Source organism: Scyliorhinus torazame, chromosome 31 (genome assembly GCF_047496885.1).
Source record: "Scyliorhinus torazame isolate Kashiwa2021f chromosome 31, sScyTor2.1, whole genome shotgun sequence".
NCBI lineage: Eukaryota > Metazoa > Chordata > Chondrichthyes > Carcharhiniformes > Scyliorhinidae > Scyliorhinus > Scyliorhinus torazame.
Window position 1 is genome coordinate 29,324,615 of NC_092737.1, and position 21,544 is coordinate 29,346,158.

The 21,544-nt window shown below is 45.7% G+C and overlaps 1 protein-coding gene across 6 annotated transcripts in view; it reads right to left on the bottom strand.

The window, feature by feature from the left end:
• LOC140404772 (scavenger receptor cysteine-rich domain-containing protein DMBT1-like) overlaps nt 1-21,544 on the bottom strand; it is a 169,010-nt gene that overhangs the window by 50,828 nt on the left and 96,638 nt on the right. For all 6 annotated transcript variants that reach the window (XM_072493492.1, XM_072493495.1, XM_072493497.1 and 3 more), the window contains one exon: nt 17,306-17,608. In XM_072493492.1, the coding sequence (XP_072349593.1) occupies nt 17,306-17,608 (303 nt within the window). The remainder of the gene's footprint in view (nt 1-17,305; nt 17,609-21,544) is intronic.

Consider the following 21,544-nt stretch of genomic DNA (forward strand, 5'->3'; position numbering starts at 1 on the left):
GGAAATTAAAAATAAGGCATGGAAAAAGAAAGCAAGTAATGTCAAGAAACACCAAATATGGTTTACCAGTACATTAATGCTAAAAACATAGTTCAGGAAACGTGGGACCTATCAGTGATGAGGAAGGGAACTTGTATCTGGATATATAGCGGCTGTGAGAAGGACTTTAAATGATGTTTGTTTCTCCGTGTTTACAGAGCAATATAACGTTGCAGATATACGTTCCCAAGAGAAACGCTACGAGGTATTGGATGGGATAATCATAAAGAGAAAATGCTCAAAGGTTTGAAATCCTTGAAAGTTGATCAGTCGCCAGCCTCAGATGGATTGTTTCTGAGATTACTGAAGGATGTCAGGGAGGATACAGATGCTGCTCTCAGGACCATGTTCCAATCCTCACTAGACACAGGGGAGGCACCAGAGGACTGAAAAAATACATACGTGGGTCCATTGTTTAAAGAGTGATCGAAGGCAATTCCAAACAATTTGAGGAAGGTTGTGCAATGGATGTTGTGTGCCTGGATGTTTGACAAGTGAAATACATGGGATACCGGGCAATGTAGCATGCTGTATAAAAATTTTGGCTTAGCAAAGGAACCAAAGGGTAATAGTTGATGGCAGCCCTTAGAATTGGAAAGTTGTTTCATCAGGATGTTGCCTGAGAATGAACCTTTCAGTTATGAAAACAGGTTGGATAGTCTTGGGTTCATAGGGTTCCGTGTTGTGACCCTTACTGTGTGTGTTATATATTAAAGATTTGGACGTGTACGTGGGGGAGGGGGCGGCACGATTTTGAAATTTGCAGGCAACATAAAAATCGGTCGCGTGGTGAACAGTGATGCAGATAGAAATAATTTCCAAAATGATGGGTTGGTGGAGTTTGCGGTAAAGCAGCACATGAAATTTAACACAGAGAAATGTGAAGTCATACATTTGGAGGGGTGGAACAGTTACATGGAGGACACAATAAATTGGAATATACTGAAAGAGGTAGATGAAGTAAGAGACCTTCGTCTATAAGCACACAAGTGCCTAATGGCAGCACTTCAAGTAATTAAGGTTGTAAAGAAAGCTTATGGAATGCTCTCCATTATTGGCAGTGGAATACAATATAACAGAAAGGATATAATGTCAGAATTTAGTAATGCCACAACTGGAGAATTGCGTGCAGTTCTGGTCACTGCTATACAGTAACGACGTAATTGCTCCGGAGAGAGTGCAGAGGAGGTTTGGAAGAATGTTGCCATGGCTAGAATAGTGTAGCTACGAGGAGAGATTAGAGATTGGGTAGTTCATTTTATTTGGCAAAATGAGGGCAGAAGGGGGGCGATTAATTGAGGTAAAGAACATTGTGAAACAAAGAATGGTCTACGATGTGGTGGCCATTACGGAAACTTGGATAGAAGAGGGGCAGAAATGGTTGTTGGAGGTCCCCGGTTATAGATGTTTCAATACGATTAGGGAGGGTGGTAAAAGAGGTGGGGGGGGGTGGCATTATTAATTAGAGATAGTATAACAGCTGCAGAAAGGCAGTTCGAGGAGTATCACCCTATTGAGGTAGTATGGGTTGAAGTCAGAAATAGGAAAGGAGCAGTCACCTTGTTAGGAGTTTTCTATAGGCCCCCAAATAGTAACAGAGATATGGAGGAAAAGATTGGGAAACAGATTTTGGAAAGGTGCAGAAGTCATAGGGTAGTAGTCATGGGCGACTTTAACTTCCCAAATATTGAGTGGAAAATCTTTAGATCAAATAGTTTGGATGGGGTGGTGTTTGTGCAGTGTGTCCAGGAAGCTTTTCTAACACAGTATGTACATTGTCCGACCAGAGGAGGGGCAATATTGGATTTAGTACTGGGTAATGAACCAGGGCAAGTGATAGATTTGTTAGTGGGGGAGCATTTTGGAGATAGTGACCACAATTCTGTGACTTTCACTTTAGTAATGGAGAGGGATAGGTACGTGCAACAGGGCAAGGTTTACAATTGGGGGAAGGGTAAATACGATGTTGTCAGACAAGAATTGAAGTGCATAAGTTGGGAACATAGGCTGGCAGGGAAGGACACAAGTGAAATGTGGAACTTGTTCAAGGAACAGGTGCTACGTGTCCTTGATATGTATGTCCCTGTCAGGCAGGGACGAGATGGTCGAGTGAGGGAACCATGTTTGGCAAGAGAGGTTGAATGTCTTGTTAAGAGGAAAAAGGTGACTTATGTAAGGCTGAGGAAACAAGGTTCAGACAAGGCATTGGAGGGATACAAGATAGCCAGGAGGGAACTGAAGAAAGGGATTAGGAGAGCTAAGAGAGGGCATGAACAATCTTTGGCGGGTAGGATCAAGGAAAACCCCAAGGCCTTTTACACATATGTGAGAAATATGAGAATGACTAGAGCGAGGGTAGGTCCGATCAAGGACAGTAGCGGGAGATTGTGTATTGAGTCTGAAGAGATAGGAGAGGCCTTGAACGAGTACTTTTCTTCTGTATTTACAAATGAGAGGGGCGATATTGTTGGAGAGGACAGTGTGAAACAGATTGGTAAGCTCGAGGAAATACTTGTTAGGAAGGAAGATGTGTTGGGCATTTTGAAAAACTTGAGGATAGACAAGTCCCCGGGGCCTGACGGGATGTATCCAAGGATTCTATGGGAAGCAAGAGATGAAATTGCAGAGCCGTTGGCAATTATCTTTTCGTCCTCACTGTCAACAGGGGTGGTACCAGGGGATTGGAGAGTGGCGAATGTCGTGCCCCTGTTCAAAAAAGGAACTAGGGATAACCCTGGGAATTACAGGCCAGTTAGTCTTACTTCGGTGGTAGGCAAAGTAATGGAAAGGGTACTGAATAATAGGATTTCTGAGCATCTGGAAAGACACTGCTTGATTAGGGATAGTCAGCACGGATTTGTGAGGGGTAGGCCTTGCCTTACAAGTCTTATTCAATTATTTGAGGAGGTGACCAAGCATGTGGATGAAGGTAAAACAGTGGGTGTAGTGTACATGGATTTTAGTAAGGCATTTGATAAAGTTCCCCATGGTAGGCTTATGCAGAAAGTAAGGAGGCATGGGATAGTGGGAAATTTGGCCAGTTGGATAACGAACTGGCTAACCGATAGAAGTCAGAGTGGTGGTGGATGGCAAATATTCAGCCTGGATCCCAGTTACCAGTGGCGTACTGCAGGGATCAGTTCTGGGTCCTCTGCTGTTTGTGATTTTCATTAATGACTTGGATGAGGGAGTTGAAGGGTGGGTCAGTAAATTTGCAGACGATACGAAGATTGGTGGAGTTGTGGATAGTAAGGAGGGCTGTTGACGGCTGCAAAGACATAGATAGGATGCAGAGCTGGGCTGAAAAGTGGCAGATGGAGTTTAACCCTGAAAAGTGTGAGGTTGTCCATTTTGGAAGGACAAATATGAATGCGGAATACAGGGTTAACGGTAGAGTTCTTGGCAATGTGGAGGAGCAGAGAGATCTTGGGGTCTATGTTCATACATCTTTGAAAGTTGCCACTCAAGTGGATAGAGCTGTGAAGAAGGCCTATGGTGTGCTCGCGTTCATTAACAGAGGGATTGAATTTAAGAGCCGTGGGGTGATGATGCAGCTGTACAAAACATTGGTAAGGCCACCTTTGGAGTACTGTGTACAGTTCTGGTCGCCTCATTTTAGGAAGGATGTGGAAGCTCTGGAAAAGGTGCAAAGAAGATTTACCAGGATGTTGCCTGGAATGGAGAGTAGCTATTAAGAGGAAAGGTTGAGGGTGCTAGGCCTTTTCTCATTAGAGCGGAGAAGGATGAGGGGCGACTTGATAGAGGTTTATAAGATGATCAGGGGAATAGATAGAGTAGACAGTCAGAGACTTTTTCCCCGGGTGGAACAAACCATTTCAAGGGGACATAAATTTAAGGTGAAAGGTGGAAGATATAGGAGGGATATCAGAGGTAGGTTCTTTACCCAGAGAGTAGTGGGGGCATGGAATGCACTGCCTGTGGATGTAGTTGAGTCGGAATCATTAGGGACCTTCAAGCAGCTATTGGATAGGTACATGGATTACGGTAAAATGATATTGTGTAGATTTATTTGTTCTTAAGGGCAGCACGGTAGCATTGTGGATAGCACAATTGCTTCACAGCTCCATGGTCCCTGGTTCGATTCCGGCTTGGGTCATTGTCTGTGCGGAGTCTGCACGTCCTCCCCGTGTCTGCGTGGGTTTCCTCCGGGTGCTCCGGTTTCCTCCCACAGTCCAAAGATGTGCGGGTTAGGTGAATTGGCCAATGATAAATTGCCCTTAATGTCCAAATTGCCCTTGGTGTTGGGTGGAGGTGTTGAGTTTGGGTAGGGTGCTCTTTCCAAGAGCCGGTGCAGACTCAAAGGGCCGAATGGCCTCCTTCTGCACTGTAAATTCAATTATAATCTATGATTAATCTAGGACAAAGGTTCGGCACAACATCGTGGGCCGAAGGGCCTGTTCTGTGCTGTATTTTCTATGTTCTATGTTCTATGTTCTATGTCTGAAAATAATAATATTGTTTCCCTTGTTGGAGAATTCGAGAATCAGGGGACATAGATTCAAGATACATGGCAGGAGATGGAGAGCCGACATGACGAAGAACATTCTCTGCAGATGGTAGTGGGAATCTGGAATTGGCTGCCTGAGTTGGTGGTGGAGGCAGAGACTCTTTGAAAAAGTATCTGGGTCTGCACCTTAACTGCCATAAGAACAAGGCAATAGAACGAGTGCTGACAGGTTAGATTAGAATGGGCACCCGGTTATCCTCGGGCTGGCATTGACAAGATGGGCCGAATCCCGTCCTACTGTCCTATAACTTTTCTATGATTCGAATCCAGGGCACCATGTTATATAAACAATTTGATTGCAATGAAGGGGGTGAAAAGAAGATTCACCAGGATGTTGCCAGTAATGAAAATAGTTTGGGCAGGCTTGGATTGTTTTTGGCGAAGCCCAGAAAACTGCGGGATCATCTGACCAAGATGTACAAGATTACTATGATTTTTTAACAATAAATTTAAAGTGCCTAATTATTATTTTTCCAATTAAAGGGCAATTTAGCGTGGCCAATCCACCGATATTGCACATCTTTGGGTTATGGTTTGAGACCCACGCAGACACGGGGATAATCCGGTCGGAGTGACCGCTGGGTAAGCAGTAAAGATTTAAATTTGTTTGCGCGGGCCCATAACAGCTGATTGCTGTTATAGTGTGGGCCGCAGTGGTTGCTGAGTGAATGCTTGCTGAGAATGGGAGGACATTTAAAATAAAATTACTGTTGGCGGTTTCCAGCTGAATCCAGTCGGAGTGAGGACAGAGTGACTGCTGGGTAAGTGGTAAAGAGTTAAATTGTTTGCGCCGCCCCATAACAGCTGATTGCTGTTCTAGTGCGGGGTGCAGTCGTTGTTGAGTGAGTGCTTGCTGAGAAGGGGAGTATTTTTTTTTAACTTACTGTTGGGGGTTTCCAGCTGAATCCGGTCGGAGTGAGGACAGAGTGACTGCTGGGTAAGTAGTAAAGATTTAAATTGTTTGCGCGGGCCCATAACAGCTGACTGCTGTTATCGTGCGGGGCGCAGTGGTTGCTGAGTGAGTGCTTGCTCAGAAGGGAAGTAAAAATGTATTATTTTACCTGTATTTAAATTGGGCGGTTCCTAAACCTGAGACACTACACTTGTAGTGTCCACCACCCTTCCACCTACTCTAACCTAAGGGGTTGAGTGAATGTCAGTGAAGCTCTTTCTGTCTGTTTATATGCAAGTTACCGAGAGGGGATGGCAGGAAAGCCAGTGCAATGTTCCTCCTGCAGAATGTTTGAGGCGAGAGACGCCGTCAGTGACCCTGCTGAATTCACCTGTGGGAAGTGCACCCATCTCCAGCTCCTCAGAAACCGCGTTAGGGAACTGGAGCTCGAGCTGGATGAACTTCGGACCATTCAGGAGGCAGAGGTGGGCATAGACAGTAGCTTCATGTATGTAGTTACTCTGCAGAATCAAGATAGATGGGTGACTGTGAGAGGGGCTGGGTAGAAGCAGTCACTGCAGGGATCCTCTGTGGCCGTTCACCTCAGTTACAAGTAGACCGCTTTGGATACTGTTGAGGGGGACGACCTATCAGGGTTAAGCCACGGTGAATGGATCTCCAGCACTGAGTCCGTCCCTGTGGCCCAGAAGGGAAGGAGGGAGGGCAGGAGAGCAATAGTTATTGGGGTCTCGATATTTAGAGGGACAGGTAGACGGTTCTAAGGCAATGAAAGAGACACACGGATGGTTTGTTGCCTCCCTGGTGCCAGGGTCCATGACGTCTCGGATCGCGTTTTCGGAATCCTTAAGGGAGAGGTGGAACAGTCACAAGTCGTGGTACACAGAGGTACCAACGACATAGGTAAGAGGATTGAAGACGGAGATTTAAAACAGGAATTTAGGGAGCTAGGGTGGAAGCTGAGAGACAGGAAAAACATGTTGTCATCTCTGGTTTGCTGCCGGTGCCACATGCTAGCGAGTTGAGGAACAGGGAGAGAGTGCAGATAAACACGTGGCTGTAGGGCTGGTGTAGGAGGGAGGGTTTCCAGTTACGTGGATAATTGGAGCACATTCTGGGGAAGGTGGGACCTGTACAGACAGGTCGGTTTGCACGTGAACTAGAGGGGCACCAATATCCTGGGAGGGAAATTTGCTACGGCTTTTCGTAGGGGGGGGGGTAAAACTAATTTGTTAGGGGGATGGGAAAATGAGCTGTAGTCCAGAAGGACTACAATGTTGTGGGCATTACGGAGACATGGTTAGAAGACAGACAGGAATGGTTGTTGGAAGTTCCGGGTTATAGATGAATCAGTGAGAGTAGGTGATAAAAGAGGTGGAGGAGTTGCATTGTTAATCAAGGATAGTTTAACGGCTGCAGAAAGGCAGTTCGAGGTGGTTCTGCCTACTGAGGTAATATGGGCTGAAGATAGAAATAGGAAAGGAGCGGTCAAGCTGTTCGGAGTTTTCTATAGGCCCCCAAATAGTAATATAGTTGTGGAGGAAGACATTGCAAAACAGATTATGGATAGGTGTGGAGGTCTCAGGGTAGTTGCCATTGGTGACTTTAACTTTCATAGAATTTAGTGTGCAGTAGGAGGCCATTCGGCCCATCGAGTCTGCACTGGCTCTTGGAAAGAGCACCCTGCCCAAGGTCCACACCTCCACCCTATCCCCATAACCCATTACCCCCACCCAACACTGAGAGCAATTTTGGACACTAAGGGCAATTTATCATGGCCAATCCACCTAACCTGCACATCTTTGGACTGTGAGAGGAAACTGGAGCACCCGGAGGAAACCCACGCACACACTGGGAGGATGTCCAGACTCCGCACAGACAGTGACCCAAGCCGGAATCGACCCTGGGACCCTGGTGCTGTGAAGCAATTGTGCTATCCACAATGCTACCGTGCTGCCCTAATATTGCAAATATTGATTGGAACCTCTACAGGTCGAACAGTTCGGATGGGGCAGTTTTTGTACAGTGTGTGCAGCATGGCTGCTTGACACAATATGTGGATAGGCCGATAAGAGGGGCGGCCACATTGGGTTTGGTACTGGGTAATGAACCGGGCCAAGTGTTAGATTTGTTTGTGGGAGAATACTTTGGAGATAGTGACCAGAATTCGGTGTCTTTCACTATTGCAATGGAGAGGGATAGGGCCATACGGCACGGCAAGGTTTAAAATTGGGGGAGGGTAATTATGATGCGATTATGCATGAATTAGGGGACATAAGATAGGAACAGAAACTGTCAGGGAAAAGCACAAATGAAAAGTGTAGCTTGTTCAAGTAACGAATACTGCGTTCTCTCATCCTCAGGCGGGTAAGCTGTAGGAGGTAGATGTTTTGTGGAAGGGTTTATTGGCAATTCTGAAAAATCTTAGAGTCGACAAGTCCCCTGGGCCAGAAGGGATATATCCTATGATTCTTTGGGAGGCAAGGGATGAGGTTGTAGAGCCTTTGGCTTTGATCTTTGGCTCCTCACTGTCCTCGGGAATAGTGCCAGAGGACTGGAGACTGGTGAATGTTGTTCCGCTGTTCAAGAAAGGGAATAGGAATGACCCTGGTAATTCTAGACCGCTTAGTCTTACTTCGGTGGTCGGTAAGTAAATGGAAAAGGTCCTGAAGAATATGATTTATGACCATTCGGAAAAATGCAGCTTAATCCGGGATAGTCAATTCGTGAAGGGTAAGTCTTGCCTCACAAATTTGATTGAAGTCTTTGAGGAAGTAACTACGTCCGTAGATAGGTAGAGGAATTGATGTCGTGCACATAGATTTTAGTAAGGCGTTTGATAAGGTTCCCCATGGTCGGCTCATGAAGAAAGTAAGGAGGTGTGGGATAGAGGGAAATTTGACCAATTGGATAAGTAACTGGGTATCACATAGAAGAGAGAGGGTGGTGGTGGATGGAAAATGTTCAGACTGGAGACCAGTTACCAGCGGTGTGCCACAGGGATCAATGCTGAATCATCTGCTATTTGTGAATTTTATCAATGACTTGGAGGAGGGGGCGGAAGGGTGGGACAGTAAATTTGCTGATAACACCAAGATTGGTGGAGTAGTGGATGAGGAGTAGGGCTGTTGTAGGGTATAAATACATGTTGATAGGATGCAGAGCTGGGCCGAAAAATGGCAGATGGAGTTTAATCCTGATGAGTGCTACGTGATTTATTTTGGTAGGAATAATTTGAATGCGGATTACAGAGTCAACGGCAGGGGTCTGAGGAATGTGGAGGAACAGAGAAATCTTGTGATTCATGTCCACAGATCTCTGAAGGTTGCCACTCAAGTGGATAGAGCCGTGAAGAAGGCTTCTCGTGTGTTAGCGTTTATTAACAGGGGGCTTGAGTTTGAGAGCCGCGAGGTTATGCTGCAACTGTACATGACCCTGGTGAGACCACATTTGGATTATTGTCTGCAGTTCTGGTCACCTCACTATTGGAAGGATGTGGAAGCATTGGAATGGGTGCAAAGGAGATTTACCAGGATGCTGCCTGGCTTGGAGGATAGGTCTTATGAGGACCTTGAGAGGATTGTTATCACCAAGGAGGTAGTGATGGGCAAGCTAATGGGACTAAAGGTAGACAAGTCTCCTGGACCTGATGGAATGCATCCCAGAGTGATAAAACATGTGGCTAGGGAAATTGCAAATGCACTAGTGATAATTTACCAAAATTCACTAGACTCTGGGGTGGTCCCGGCGGATTGGAAATTAGCAAACGTGACATCACTGTTTAAAAAAGGAGGTAGGCAGAAAGCGGGTAATTATAGGCCAGTGAGCCTATAATCTTCGGTAGTAGGGAAGATGCTGGAATCTATCATCAAGAACGAAATAGCGAGGCATCTGGATGGAAATTGTCCTATTGGGCAGACGCAGCATGGGTTCATAAAGAGCAGATCGTGCCTAACAAATTTAGTGCAATTGTTTGAGGACATTAACAGTGCGGTAGATAACGGGGAGCCAATGGATGTGGTATATCTGGATTTCCATAAAGCCTTTGACAAGGTGCCACACAAAAGGTTACTGCATAAGGTAAAGATGCATGGCATTAAGGAGAAAGTAGTAGCATGTATAGAGGATTGGTTAATTAATAGAAAGCAAAGAGTGGGGATTAATGGGTGTTTCTCTGGTTGGCAATCAGTAGCTAGTGGTGTCCCTCAGGTACCAGTGTTGGGCCCACAACTGTTCACAATTTACATAGATGATTTGGAGTTGGGGACCAAGGGAAATGTGTCCTAGTTTGCAGACGACACTAAGATAAGTGGTAAAGAAAAAGTCCAGAGGATACTGGAAGTCTGCAGAGGGATTTGGATAGGCTAACTGAATGGGCTAGGGTCTGGCAGATGGAAAACAATGTTGACACATGTGAGGTTAACCATTTTGGTAGGAATAACAGCCAAAGGGATTATTATTTAAATGATAAAATATTAAAACATGCTGCTGTGCAGAGAGACCTGGGTGTGCTAGTGCATGAGTCGCAAAATGTTGGTTTACAGGTGCAACAGGTGATTAAGAAGGCAAATGGAATTTTGTCCTTCATTGTAAAGGGATGGAGTTTAAGACTAGGGAGGTTCTGCTGCAATTGTATAAGGTGTTAGTGAGGCCACACCTGGAGAATTGTGTTCAGTTTTGGTCTCCTTAGTTGAGAAAGGACGTACTGGCACTGGAGGGTGTGCAGAGGAGATTCACTAGGTTAATCCCAGAGCTGAAGGGGTTGGATTACGAGGAGAGGCTGAGTAGACCTGGACTGTACTCGTTGGAATTTAGAAGGATAAGGGGGGATCTTATAGAAACATATATGATTATGAAGGGAATAGATAGGATAGATGCGGGCAGGTTGTTTCCACTGGCGGGTGAAAGCAAAACTAGGGGGCATAGCCTCAAAATAAGGGGAAGTAAATTTAGGACTGAGTTTAGGAGGAACTTCTTCACCCAAAGGGTTGTGAATCTATGGAATTCCTTGCCCAGTGAAGCAGTAGAGGCTCCTTCATTAAATGTTTATAAGCTAAAGATAGATAGTTTTTTGAAGAATAAAGGGATTAAGGGTTATGGTGTTCGGGCCGGAATGTGGAGCTGAGTCCAGAAATGATCAGCCATGATCTCATTGAATGGTGGAGCAAGCTCGAGGGGCCAGATGGCCTACTCCTGCTCCTAGTTCTTATGTTCTTATGCTCTAGGACAGTTTGAGGGAGCTAAGGCTTTTCTTTTTGGAGCGGAGGAGGATGAGAGGCGACTTAATAGAGGTTTATAAGATGATGAGGGGATAGATAGAATGGATGTTCCTCGGGTGTATGTCGCCAATACATGGGGTCATAACTTTAAGGTACAGGGTGGGAGATATAGGAGGGATGTCCGAGGTAGGTTCTTTACTCAGAGACTGGTTAGGGTGCGGAATGGACTGCCTGCTGTGTTAGTGGAGTCGGATACTTTAGGAACTTTCAAGCGGTTATTGGATAGGCACATGGAGCACACCAGAATGACAGGGAGTGGGATGGCTTGATCTTGGTTTTTGACAAGGCTCGGCACAACATCGGGGGCCGAATGGCCTGTTCTGTGCTGTACTGTTCTATGTACTGTGTTCTATGTGTAAACTCCACACAGGCAGTGAACCGGGGCCAGGATTGAATTTTGTATCCCCGGCGTCGTGAGGCATTAGTGCTAACCACTGCGCCACCGTGCTGCCCGGTGTCCAAGATTATCAAGGGCACGGACTGGGTGGATGATGTGCAGTCGTTCCACTTATTTGAAGGGTCAGTAATGAGGGGACACATGTTTAAAGTAAGGGGCAGCAGGTTCGGGAGGATTTGAGAAAAACGTTTTTATTCATATAATTGTGGCGGTCTGGATAGCACTGTCGGAGACGCTAGTCACCTCACATCCTTAAAAACGGACCTGGAAAATGGGATTAGGTAAGTAGGTCAAGTGATTTCCATGTGTCGGTGAGGACTCGATGGGCTAAGGGCATCTCCTGCACTGTATTTCTTTCTGCGATTCTGTGATAGACATATTTGAGACCTGGATGCTGTTATGCGACCCATGAAGGTCCGGAGTGCCGGCCAAGGAAACGTTTTACTGAAACTTCCCCCAAGCCCAGGTTTGCCACATGCTGTTCAGTTCCGTTTGTGTATTTTGTTTTCCATTTGTTTGACTGAGATGACCCATATGTAAAGTTGACGCAAGTAAGTTGCTAAAGGCGTGCATGGCGATTGCACACAGCATTGACAACGGGATCTATGCTCCTCCCCGGCGTCCAAAGTATATACATTTCTGTAGTCTTAACCATTCGAAGTTGATGACAGTTATATTAATATATCAACGGTCAAACATTTTCTATAACTCATTATGCATATTTTGGATGCGCTAAATAATTTAACCGTATTCACGTGGAAATGATAAGTGAACAATACCAAGCTCTTCCTTGCGGGCCTACTGAGACATTGGTGGACCCGTCTTGCGTCCAATTCAATTGTCTAGGTTGTCTATCACTGGCCAACGCCCTACAGGATTTTGAACTCATCTACTATTGCTCCTCGTGACCTACAGTATTCCAATGTAAACATATCTTCATGACTGAAGTTGCTCAACACAAATTCATTTACATCCTTACTAAAGCCTGAAGCCCAGAACTACACATGCGAATCTAGTGGAGGCCAAATCCGTGACCTTTTCCGCGTTCAACATAACCTCCTTGCTTTTGTACATTATGGCACATTATAAAAATCTCGGACTTCGCGTGACTTAGTTACCACGTTCTCAATCTCTCCTGTCACCTAGAGCATAGAACATAGAACAGAGAACATTACAGCACAGTACAGGCCTTTCGGCCCTCGATGTTGCGCCGAAATGTGAAACCAATCTAAAGCCCATCTACACTATTCCCTTATTGTCCATATGTCTATCCAATGACCATTTGAATGCCATAAGTGTTGGCGAGTCCACTACTGTTGCAGACAGGGCATTCCACGCCCTTACTACTCTCTGAGTAAAGAACCTACCTCGGACAGCTGTCCTATATCTATCTCCCCTCAATTTAAAGCTATGTCCCTTCGTGCTAGACATCACCATCCGAGGAGAAATGATCTCACTGTCCACCCTATCCAACCCTCTGATCATCTCGGATGCCTCAATTACGTCACCTCTTAACCTTCTTCTCTCTAACCAAAACAGCCTCAAGTCCCTCAACCTTTCCTCATAAGATCTTCCCTCCATAACCAGGCAACATTCTGGTAAATCTTCTCTGCACCCTTTCCAATGCTTCCACATCCTTCCTACAATGCGGCGACTAGAATTGCACGCAATACTCCCAATGCGGCCCCACCAGAGTTTTGTACAGCTGCAACATGACCTCATCGTTCCAAAAATCAATCCCTCTACCAATAAAAGCTAACACACTGTCCACCTTCTTAACAACCCTCTCAACCTGTGTGTCAACTTTCAGCGATCTATATACATGGACACCGAGATCTCTCTGCTCATACACACTGCCAAGAACCTTACATTAGCCCAGTACTCTGTCTTCCTGTTATTCCTTCCAAAATGAATCACCTCACACTTTTCTGCATTAAACTCCATTTGACACCTCTCAGCCCGGAGCTGCAGCTTATCTATGTCCCTCTGTAACTTGTAGCACCCTTCCGCACTGCCCACAACTCCACAACTCCACCGACTTTAGTGTCACCTGAAAATTTACTCACCCATTCTTCTACGCCCTCCTCCTGGTCATTTATAAAAATGACAAAAAGCAGTGGCCCCAAAACAGATCCTTGTGGTACACCACTAATAACTGGACTCCAGTCTGAACATTTCCCATCAACCACCACCCTTTGTCTTCTTCCAGCTAGCCAATTTCTGATCCAAACTGCTAAATCACCCTGAATCCCATGCCTCCGTACTTTCTGCAGTAGCCTACCGTGGTTAACCTTATCAAACACTTTACTGAAATCCATATACACCACATCAACTGCTTTACCCTCATCCACCTGTTTGGTCACCTTCTCAAAGAACACAATACGGTTTGTGCGGCACGACCTACCCTTCACAAAACCGTGTTGGCTATCTCAAATCAAATTACTCCTTTCCAGATGATTATACATCCTATCTCCTATAAACCTTTCCAAGATTTTGCCCACAATAGAAGTAAGGCTCACTGGTCTATAGTTACCGGGGTTGTCTCTACTCCCCTTATTGAACAAGGGGACAACAAGGGGTCGAGGCAGGGTTTTATTTCACTGGATCGTTACAGACTTGATGGGCCGAATGGCCTGCCTGTGCGCTGTAGGGATTCTATGATTCCATGATCCACGTCCAACCCTGCTTGCACAACTTTCAAAGGGACCCAATTTACTTTATATTGCCTGTCCATGTTCTACCTAGGAATTTGGATGATTTCACATTTCCCTGCATTGAAATTCAGCTGCTACCTCTCCACTAGATTGATCACATGGACTATGCCATTTGTTTGTACTCTCCTCCTCACATGTGGAGAGAACCACATATTCATATTTCACCGCATCCATAAGTTACGATCCAAGACCAGACCTCAGCAGTGGCTAGGATACTGGACTGAACCTCCAATATTTTAGTTTATTTTTAAGACTGTGGGGAAATAATGATTCTTTCGAGCAGTGATTGCATGACTAAATAGGGCGTTGTTAATTTTAAAAAGAAACCTTTATTACGAATAGAGTTCTGTTGTAGTCCAGCCGTCAAGTCAATGTCACCCGTTTTGTGCCCCCTACAGAGGCAGGTGCTGAGCCCATTCTTTGGGTGTAAAATCGGCTACAGTGACGCACCACACAACGTGGGTTATCACAACAGCTCTCTTTGTACACCCTGTGCGTAATTCTAATCTGCATTTTTTTCATTTTTCTTTTTGCATCGCATCCCTATCATGCGGAAGGAGGCCCACTCCCCCCCCCCCCCCCCCCGCAATATCCCCATAATCCCGCGCATTTATCATGGCCAATCCACCTAACCTGCACACCGTTTCACACTAAGGTCAATCCGCCTAACCTGCACATCTTTCGACACTAACGCACAATTGATCATGGTCAACCCAGTTACCCTGCACATATTTGGATTGTGGGACTAAACCTTGCAGTAAGGTTTCAAAGTTGCAGGAGTGTACCGGCAGCCAGGAAGGTGGTTTAAAGTGTGTCTTCTTCAATGCCAGGAGCATCCGGAATAAGGTGGGTAAACTTGCGGCATGGGTTGGGAGCTGGGACTTCGATGTTGTGGCCATTTCTTAGACATGGATAGAGAAGGGATAGGAATGGTCGTTGCAGGTGCCGGGGTTTAGATATTTCAGTAACCTCAGGGAAGGTGGTAAAAGAGGGGGAGGGGTGGCATTGTTAGTCAAGGACAGTATTACGGTGGCAGAAAGGACGTTTGATGAGGACTCATCTACTGAGTTAGAATGGGCCTGAGGTTAGAAACAGGAATGGAGAAGTCACCCTGTTAGGGGTTTTCTATAGGCCTCCAAAAAGTTCCAGAGATGTAGAGGAAAGGATTGCAAAGATGATTCTGGATAGGAGCGAAAGAAAAAGGATAGTTGTTATGGGGGACATTAACTTTCCAAATATTGACTGGAAACGCTGTAGTTCGAGTACATCAGATGGGTCCGTTTTGGTCCAATGTGTGCAGGAGGGTTTCCTCACACAGTATGTAGATAGGCCAACGAGAGGTGAGGCCAAATTGGATTTGGTACTGGGTTATGAACCAGGGCAGGTGTTAGATTTGGAGGTAGGTGAGCACTTTGGTGATGGTGACCACAATTCGATTACGTTTACTTTAGTGATGGAAAGGGATAGGTATATGCCGCAGAGCAAGACTTATATCTGGGGGAAAGGCAATTATGATGCGATGAGGCAAGACTTACGGTGCATCGGGTGGAGAGGAAAACTGCAGGGGATGGGCACAATGGAAATTTGGAGCTTGTTCAAGGAACAGCTACTGCGTGCCCTTGATAAGTATGTACCTGTCAGGCAGGGAGGAAGTGGTCGAGCAAGGGAACCGTGGTTTACTAAAGCAGTCGGAAAAAGTTGTCAAAAAGAAGAAGGAGGCTTATGTAAAGATGAGCCATGAAGGTTCAGTTAGGGCGCTCGAGAATTACAAGTTAGCTAGGAATGACCTAAAGAGAGCGCTAAGAAGTGCCAGGAGGGGACATGAGAAGTCTTCGGCAGGTAAGATTCTTGGCAGTGTGGATGAGCAGAGAGAGCTCGGTGTCCATGTGCATAGATCCTTGAAAGTTGCCACACAGTTTGAGAAGGTTGTTCAGAAGGCGTACGGTGTGTTAGCTTTTATTGGTTGAGGGATTGAGTTTCGGAGCCATGAGGTCATGTTGCAGCTGTACAAAACTCTGGTGCGGTCGCATTTGGAGTATTGTGTGCAATTCTGGTCGCCGCATCAGAGGAAGGATGTGAAGCATTGGAAAGTGTGCAGAGGAGATTTACCAGAATGTTGCTTTGTATGGAGGGAAGGTCTTATGAGGAAAGGCTGAGGGACTTGAGGCTGCTTTCGTTAGAGAGAAGAAGGTTAGTAGGTGACTTAATTGAGGCTTACAAAATGATCAGAGGATTGGATAGGGTGGACAGTGAGAGGATTTTTCCTCGGATGGTGATGTCTAGCACGTGGGGACATATTTTTAAATTGAGGGCAGATAGATATAAGACAGATGTCAGAGGTAGGTTCTTTACTCAGAGTAGTAAGGGCGTGGCATGCCCTGCCTGCAATAGTAGTGGACTCGCCAACACTAAGGGCATTCAAATCTTAATTGGATATCCATATGGACGATAAGGGAATAGTGTAGATGGGCTTTAGAGTGGTTTTGCAGGTCGGCGAAACATCGAGGGCCGAAGGGCCTATACTGGGCTGTAATATTCTATGTTCTATGGGGATGAACGGGCCACCTCCACACAGACAGTCATCCAAGGCCGAAATTAAACCCTTGTTCATGGAGCTATTAGGCAGTAGTGCGAACCACTGCACCTACGTCTGGCCCACCTGCAAGGCACTCCCAACGTTCATAAGTCACGTCACCACTGTCGGGATATCGGATCAACCCTAACATCTGCTTGGATGCGAAACGAGATGATGCAGAAAGCTCTATCAGAAGGCCGACGCGTGGGCCAAATTATCTGCTCCTGCACTAAAAGGATTCTGAACATTTATAACATAACATGGCTCCAGTAAGAATATAGTAACCATCCAATGTGCTTTCATTGAACTTTGAACATCCCGAGCGACTGCAGGCTCGCAATCTGGGGGCCTGCCGTGGGAGGTGGGAGGGCGCCGGGCTTGGCTGAGGGCTGGAAAGGGCTGAAAAAGTGTCCATAACATCTTTATGATCCTCCGAAGTGATTCGCTCTCGGAAGCCCAGAGGTCCTGTGACGTTATCGTTCCACAGTCCTCCCTCAATCCAAAGATGTTAAGGTTAAGTGGAATAGTCTTGACAAATTGTCCCTTAGTCTCCAACGTCCAGATGAGATTACAGAGTTATGGGGATTGGACAAGGGAGTGTGGATGGATAGGTTGTTCTTTCTCTGGGCGGATGTAGACCCGAAGGGCTGAATGACCTCCTTCTGCACTGTAGATTCACATTTCTACGTAATGTTCTCAACTACACAATTGCCCAGTTCTAGCCCATACATGCCCGTAGGAGCTGATGATGTTGCATTGCTATTCCAGTGGGATGACAATACCCGTCAACATAGGAGCATGGATTTCAAATGCAATTTCAAAGTGCAGCCTCTCAACACAGAGGTCATAAAAATCTCACTTACGTGCCAAGGTGATGTTCACCGACGCACTGGGAGCTGAATGGTAAGTTCTGCCCCACACGGGCGCCTGGTAACTACACGTATACGACCCCTCGCTGGTACTTCTGATGTCCCGTATTGTCAGGAGGGCAGTCGAGTTTGAAGTCGGCCCAAGCGATGCAACCGCTGTGATGCTGCCGACTTTGAAGAGATTATATGTAATACCACTGTAGACCTTTGGAGCCGAACAAGTTATTTCCGCAATTTGTCCTTCCAGATATTGACCAGAGGGTCGGATTTGACGAATGTTTGGACTCTGAAGCTTTTCTACAAAATAAAACGAAGCTGTTAGGTTATTGCTTGGTATTTCATATTTGGCTTCCTTCCGGATATTTTTCCGTCCGAATCCTTAGAGTGCACAAGGAGTCCATGCGCCCTATTGCGTCTGCACCGACTGCCAGACAGAGCATCCTACCTGCACCCACTACCACCACCCCCCTAATCCCGTAATTCCACCTAACCTTTTGGACGCTGAGGGGTAATTCGGCGTGGCCAAACTACTAACGTGCTCATCTTTTGGAAATAAGGGGCAATTTCTGCACGACCAATGCACTGAACCTGCACACCATTTGGACATTATCAGTCTACTTAGCAATGCAAATCGACATAACCTGTAAATCTTTGGAAGAAAACTGGAGCACCCGCAGGCAAATCACGCATACAACTTCACAAAGAAAAACACCCAAGGTCAGAATTAAACTCGGGAGCTTGGCGCTGTGAAGAATCAGTGTTAACTACTGTTCTACCGTGCCGTCTGCAATGGGCCAGAAACAAAGAACAAACAAAGTACAAAGAAATGTACAGCACAGGAACATGCCATTCGGCCCTCCAAACCCGTGCCGACCATGCTGCCCGTCTAAACTACAATCTTCTACACTTCCTGGGTCCGTATTCCTCTATTCCCATCCGATTCATGTATTTGTCAAGATGCCTCTTAAATGTCACTATTGTCCCTGCTTCCACGACCTCCTCCGGTAGCGAGCTCCAGGCACCCACTACACTCTGTGTCAAAAATTGCCTCGTACATCTACTCTAAACCTTGCCCCTCTCACCTTAAACCTATGCCCCATAGAAATTGACCACACTACCCTGGGGAAAATACTCTTACTATCCACTCTGTCTGTGCCCCTCATAATTTTGCAGACCTCTATCAGGTCGCCCCTCAACATCCGTCTTTCCAGTGAGAACAAACCGAGTTTATTCAATCGCTCCTCATAGCTAATGCCCTCCATACCAGGCAACATTCTGATCAATCTATTTTGCACCCTCTCTAAAGCCTCCACATCCTTCTGGTAGTGTGGCGACCAGAATTGAACACTATACTCCAAGTGTGGCCTAATTAAGGTTCTATACAGCTGCAACATGACTTGCCAATTCTTATACTCAATGCCCCGGCCAATGAAGGCAAGCATGCCGTATGCTTTCTTGACTACCTTCTCCACCTGTGTTGCCCCTTTCAGTGACCTGTGGACCTGCACACCTAGATCTTTCTGACTTTCAACACTCTTGAGGGTTCTACCATTCACTGTATATTCGCTACCTGCATTAGACCTTCCAAAATGCATTACTTCACATTTGTCCGGATTAAACTCCATCTGCCATCTCTCCGCCCAAGTCTCCAAACAATCTAAATCCTGCTGTATCCTCTGACAGTCCTCATCGCTATCCGCAATTCCACCAACCTTTGTGTCGTCTGCAAACTTACTAATCAGACCAGTTACATTTTCCTCCAAATCATTTACATATACTACAAATAGCAATGGTCCCAGCACTGAACCCTGCGGAACACCACTGGTCGCAGCCCTCCAATTAGAAAAGCATCCTTCCATTGCTACTCTCTGCCTTCTATGACCTAGCCAGTTCTGTATCCACCTTGCCAGCTCACCCCTGATCCCGTGTGACTTCACCTTTTGTACTAGTCTACCATGAAGGACCTTGTCAAAGGCCTTAGTGAAGTCCATATATACAACATCCACTGCCCGACCTGCATCAATCATCTTTGTGACCTCCTCGAAAAACTCTATCAAGTTAGTGAGACACGACCTCCGCTTCACAAAACCATGCTGCCTCTCACTAATACTTTCATTTGCTTCCAAATGGGAGTAGATCCTGTCTCGAAGCATTCTCTCCAGTAATTTTCCTACCACTGACGTAAGGCTCACTGGCCTGTAGTTCCCTGGATTATCCTTGCTACCCTTCTTAAACAGAGGAACAACATTGACTATTCTCCAGTCCTCCGGAACATCACCTGAAGACAGTGAGGTTCCAAAGATTTCTGTCAAGACCTCAGCAATTTCCTCTCCAGCCTCCTTCAGTATTCTGGGGTAGATCCCATCAGGCCATGGGGACTTATCTACCTTAATATTTTCCAAGACACCCAACACCTCATCTTTTTGGATCTCAATGTGACCCAGGCTATCTACACACCCTTCTCCAGACTCAACATCTACCAATTCCTTCTCTTTGGTGTATACTGATGGAAAGTATTCATTTAGTACCTCGCCCATTTCCTCTGGCTCGACACATAGATTTCCTTGCCCATCCTTCAGTGGGCCAACCCTTTCCCTGGCTACCCTCTTGCTTTTTATGTACGTTGGAATTGCTTTTTTGGAGCGAGCTTTGGAGGCCAAGTTTTATCCAGCGTCAGGCAGATCTTTTATCTACAGCAGAGTATGTGGTTATGGGGGACGACAGAACATTACCTTGTGTCCAGAATAAAAGCAATTCTTATTAAATAGTAGAACAGACTGGCATATTTGAATGAGCGACGCGTGTTCCTATTTCCTCTGATATACATTAGCTCATGCTCAGACCTGATATAATTCATCATTTTATTTTCTTTAAAAGAAAACCTTGCTTCAATGCCAAAGTGCGACCTTTACATTATGAGAGGAAATCAAATTTCCGGCAAAGCCTTTATTACAGCCGCAATGCAGTCAGTCCAATAGTAACTGCACAACCATATCACTAAAGAGAGACGTTTAGAGACAACGGTACATTATTCAGATTCTGGTCCTGTGGATATATTGTAGTTACATTCTGACTGTGTTCTCTGTTCAATGTACCTGCAATCATGCATTTAGTTTTCTAATGAGAGGCGTCTCGATCTCAATCATTCGGGGGTGGGGGTGGGGAGCAAATTTTTACTGTCCCCTCTGGACATCTCCAATTTCAACTTTTGGAGATGATCTCATTCCTGAAAAGTAGCTTCTATGCATCTATATCATTAAATCCATTAGCATTTTAAACACGACAGTCAAAGTACTTTAAAATCACCCCAAACGTCTGATTGATGCAACCTGTACTAATATTTTGCCAATATCTGCTCGAGGTGGACGGCCCTATTCTGGAAGCAAAATATTTTTTTATGAGGTGCGGTGCCCAGTACTAAACAAGCATCTGAGAGTTCCTTTTTTACAAATGGAACTGAAGCATCGCTCTCAGCTTCTTCCTGATCGCGAAGAAAGCAATCGCCTTCAAATTAAGCACCATTACTGTACTGTGCTACGCTCCGCCTCTTGAGATAAATGCTGTTAAAATATTTCGCAACGAACCATTGAGGGGATAGGAAGACGAACGATCTTGAAATTGGTAAGAGGGGTAGGTTAGGACTAAACTTTGGGTTATGGTCGGGGCTAGGGCGAGCATTCATTTGGGTTACGGTTAATATTATCTTTATGCTCAGTGTTGGGGTTACGGGTAGGTTTCGGGTTAGAATTAGGGTTCGGATCAGGTTTATCTTTACGAAGGCGGGAGAACGAGGTTCGGCTGGGGACCTTTAGATTTTTGATATATGTTGCCTTCATTCCTTCATGTGCTGTGCCCACCATTTCCATTCCCATTTGGCCTTTGCACGGATTGACCCGATTCACAGATTTAAAAATGTGTTTCGGAATCAAACAACACGTTTTTGCACCGGAGTCGCGTGTAGGCCAGGCCAGGTCGCGATGACAGATTTGCATCCTTAAGGGGCGGGAGTAAAAGTGAAGTGATCCATGACAATTGAAGCTGTTTCTGAGCATTTGAAATTTCTAGTTTCATTAATTGTATCAAAATTCCACCAGCTGCCGTTGCACGGTAGCACAGTGGTTAGCACAGTTGCTTCACAGCACTCGGGACACGTGTTCTATTCCCAGCTTCGATCACTGTCTGTGTGGAGTCTGCACATTCTTCCCGTGTCTGCGTGGGTTTCTTCGGGGTGCG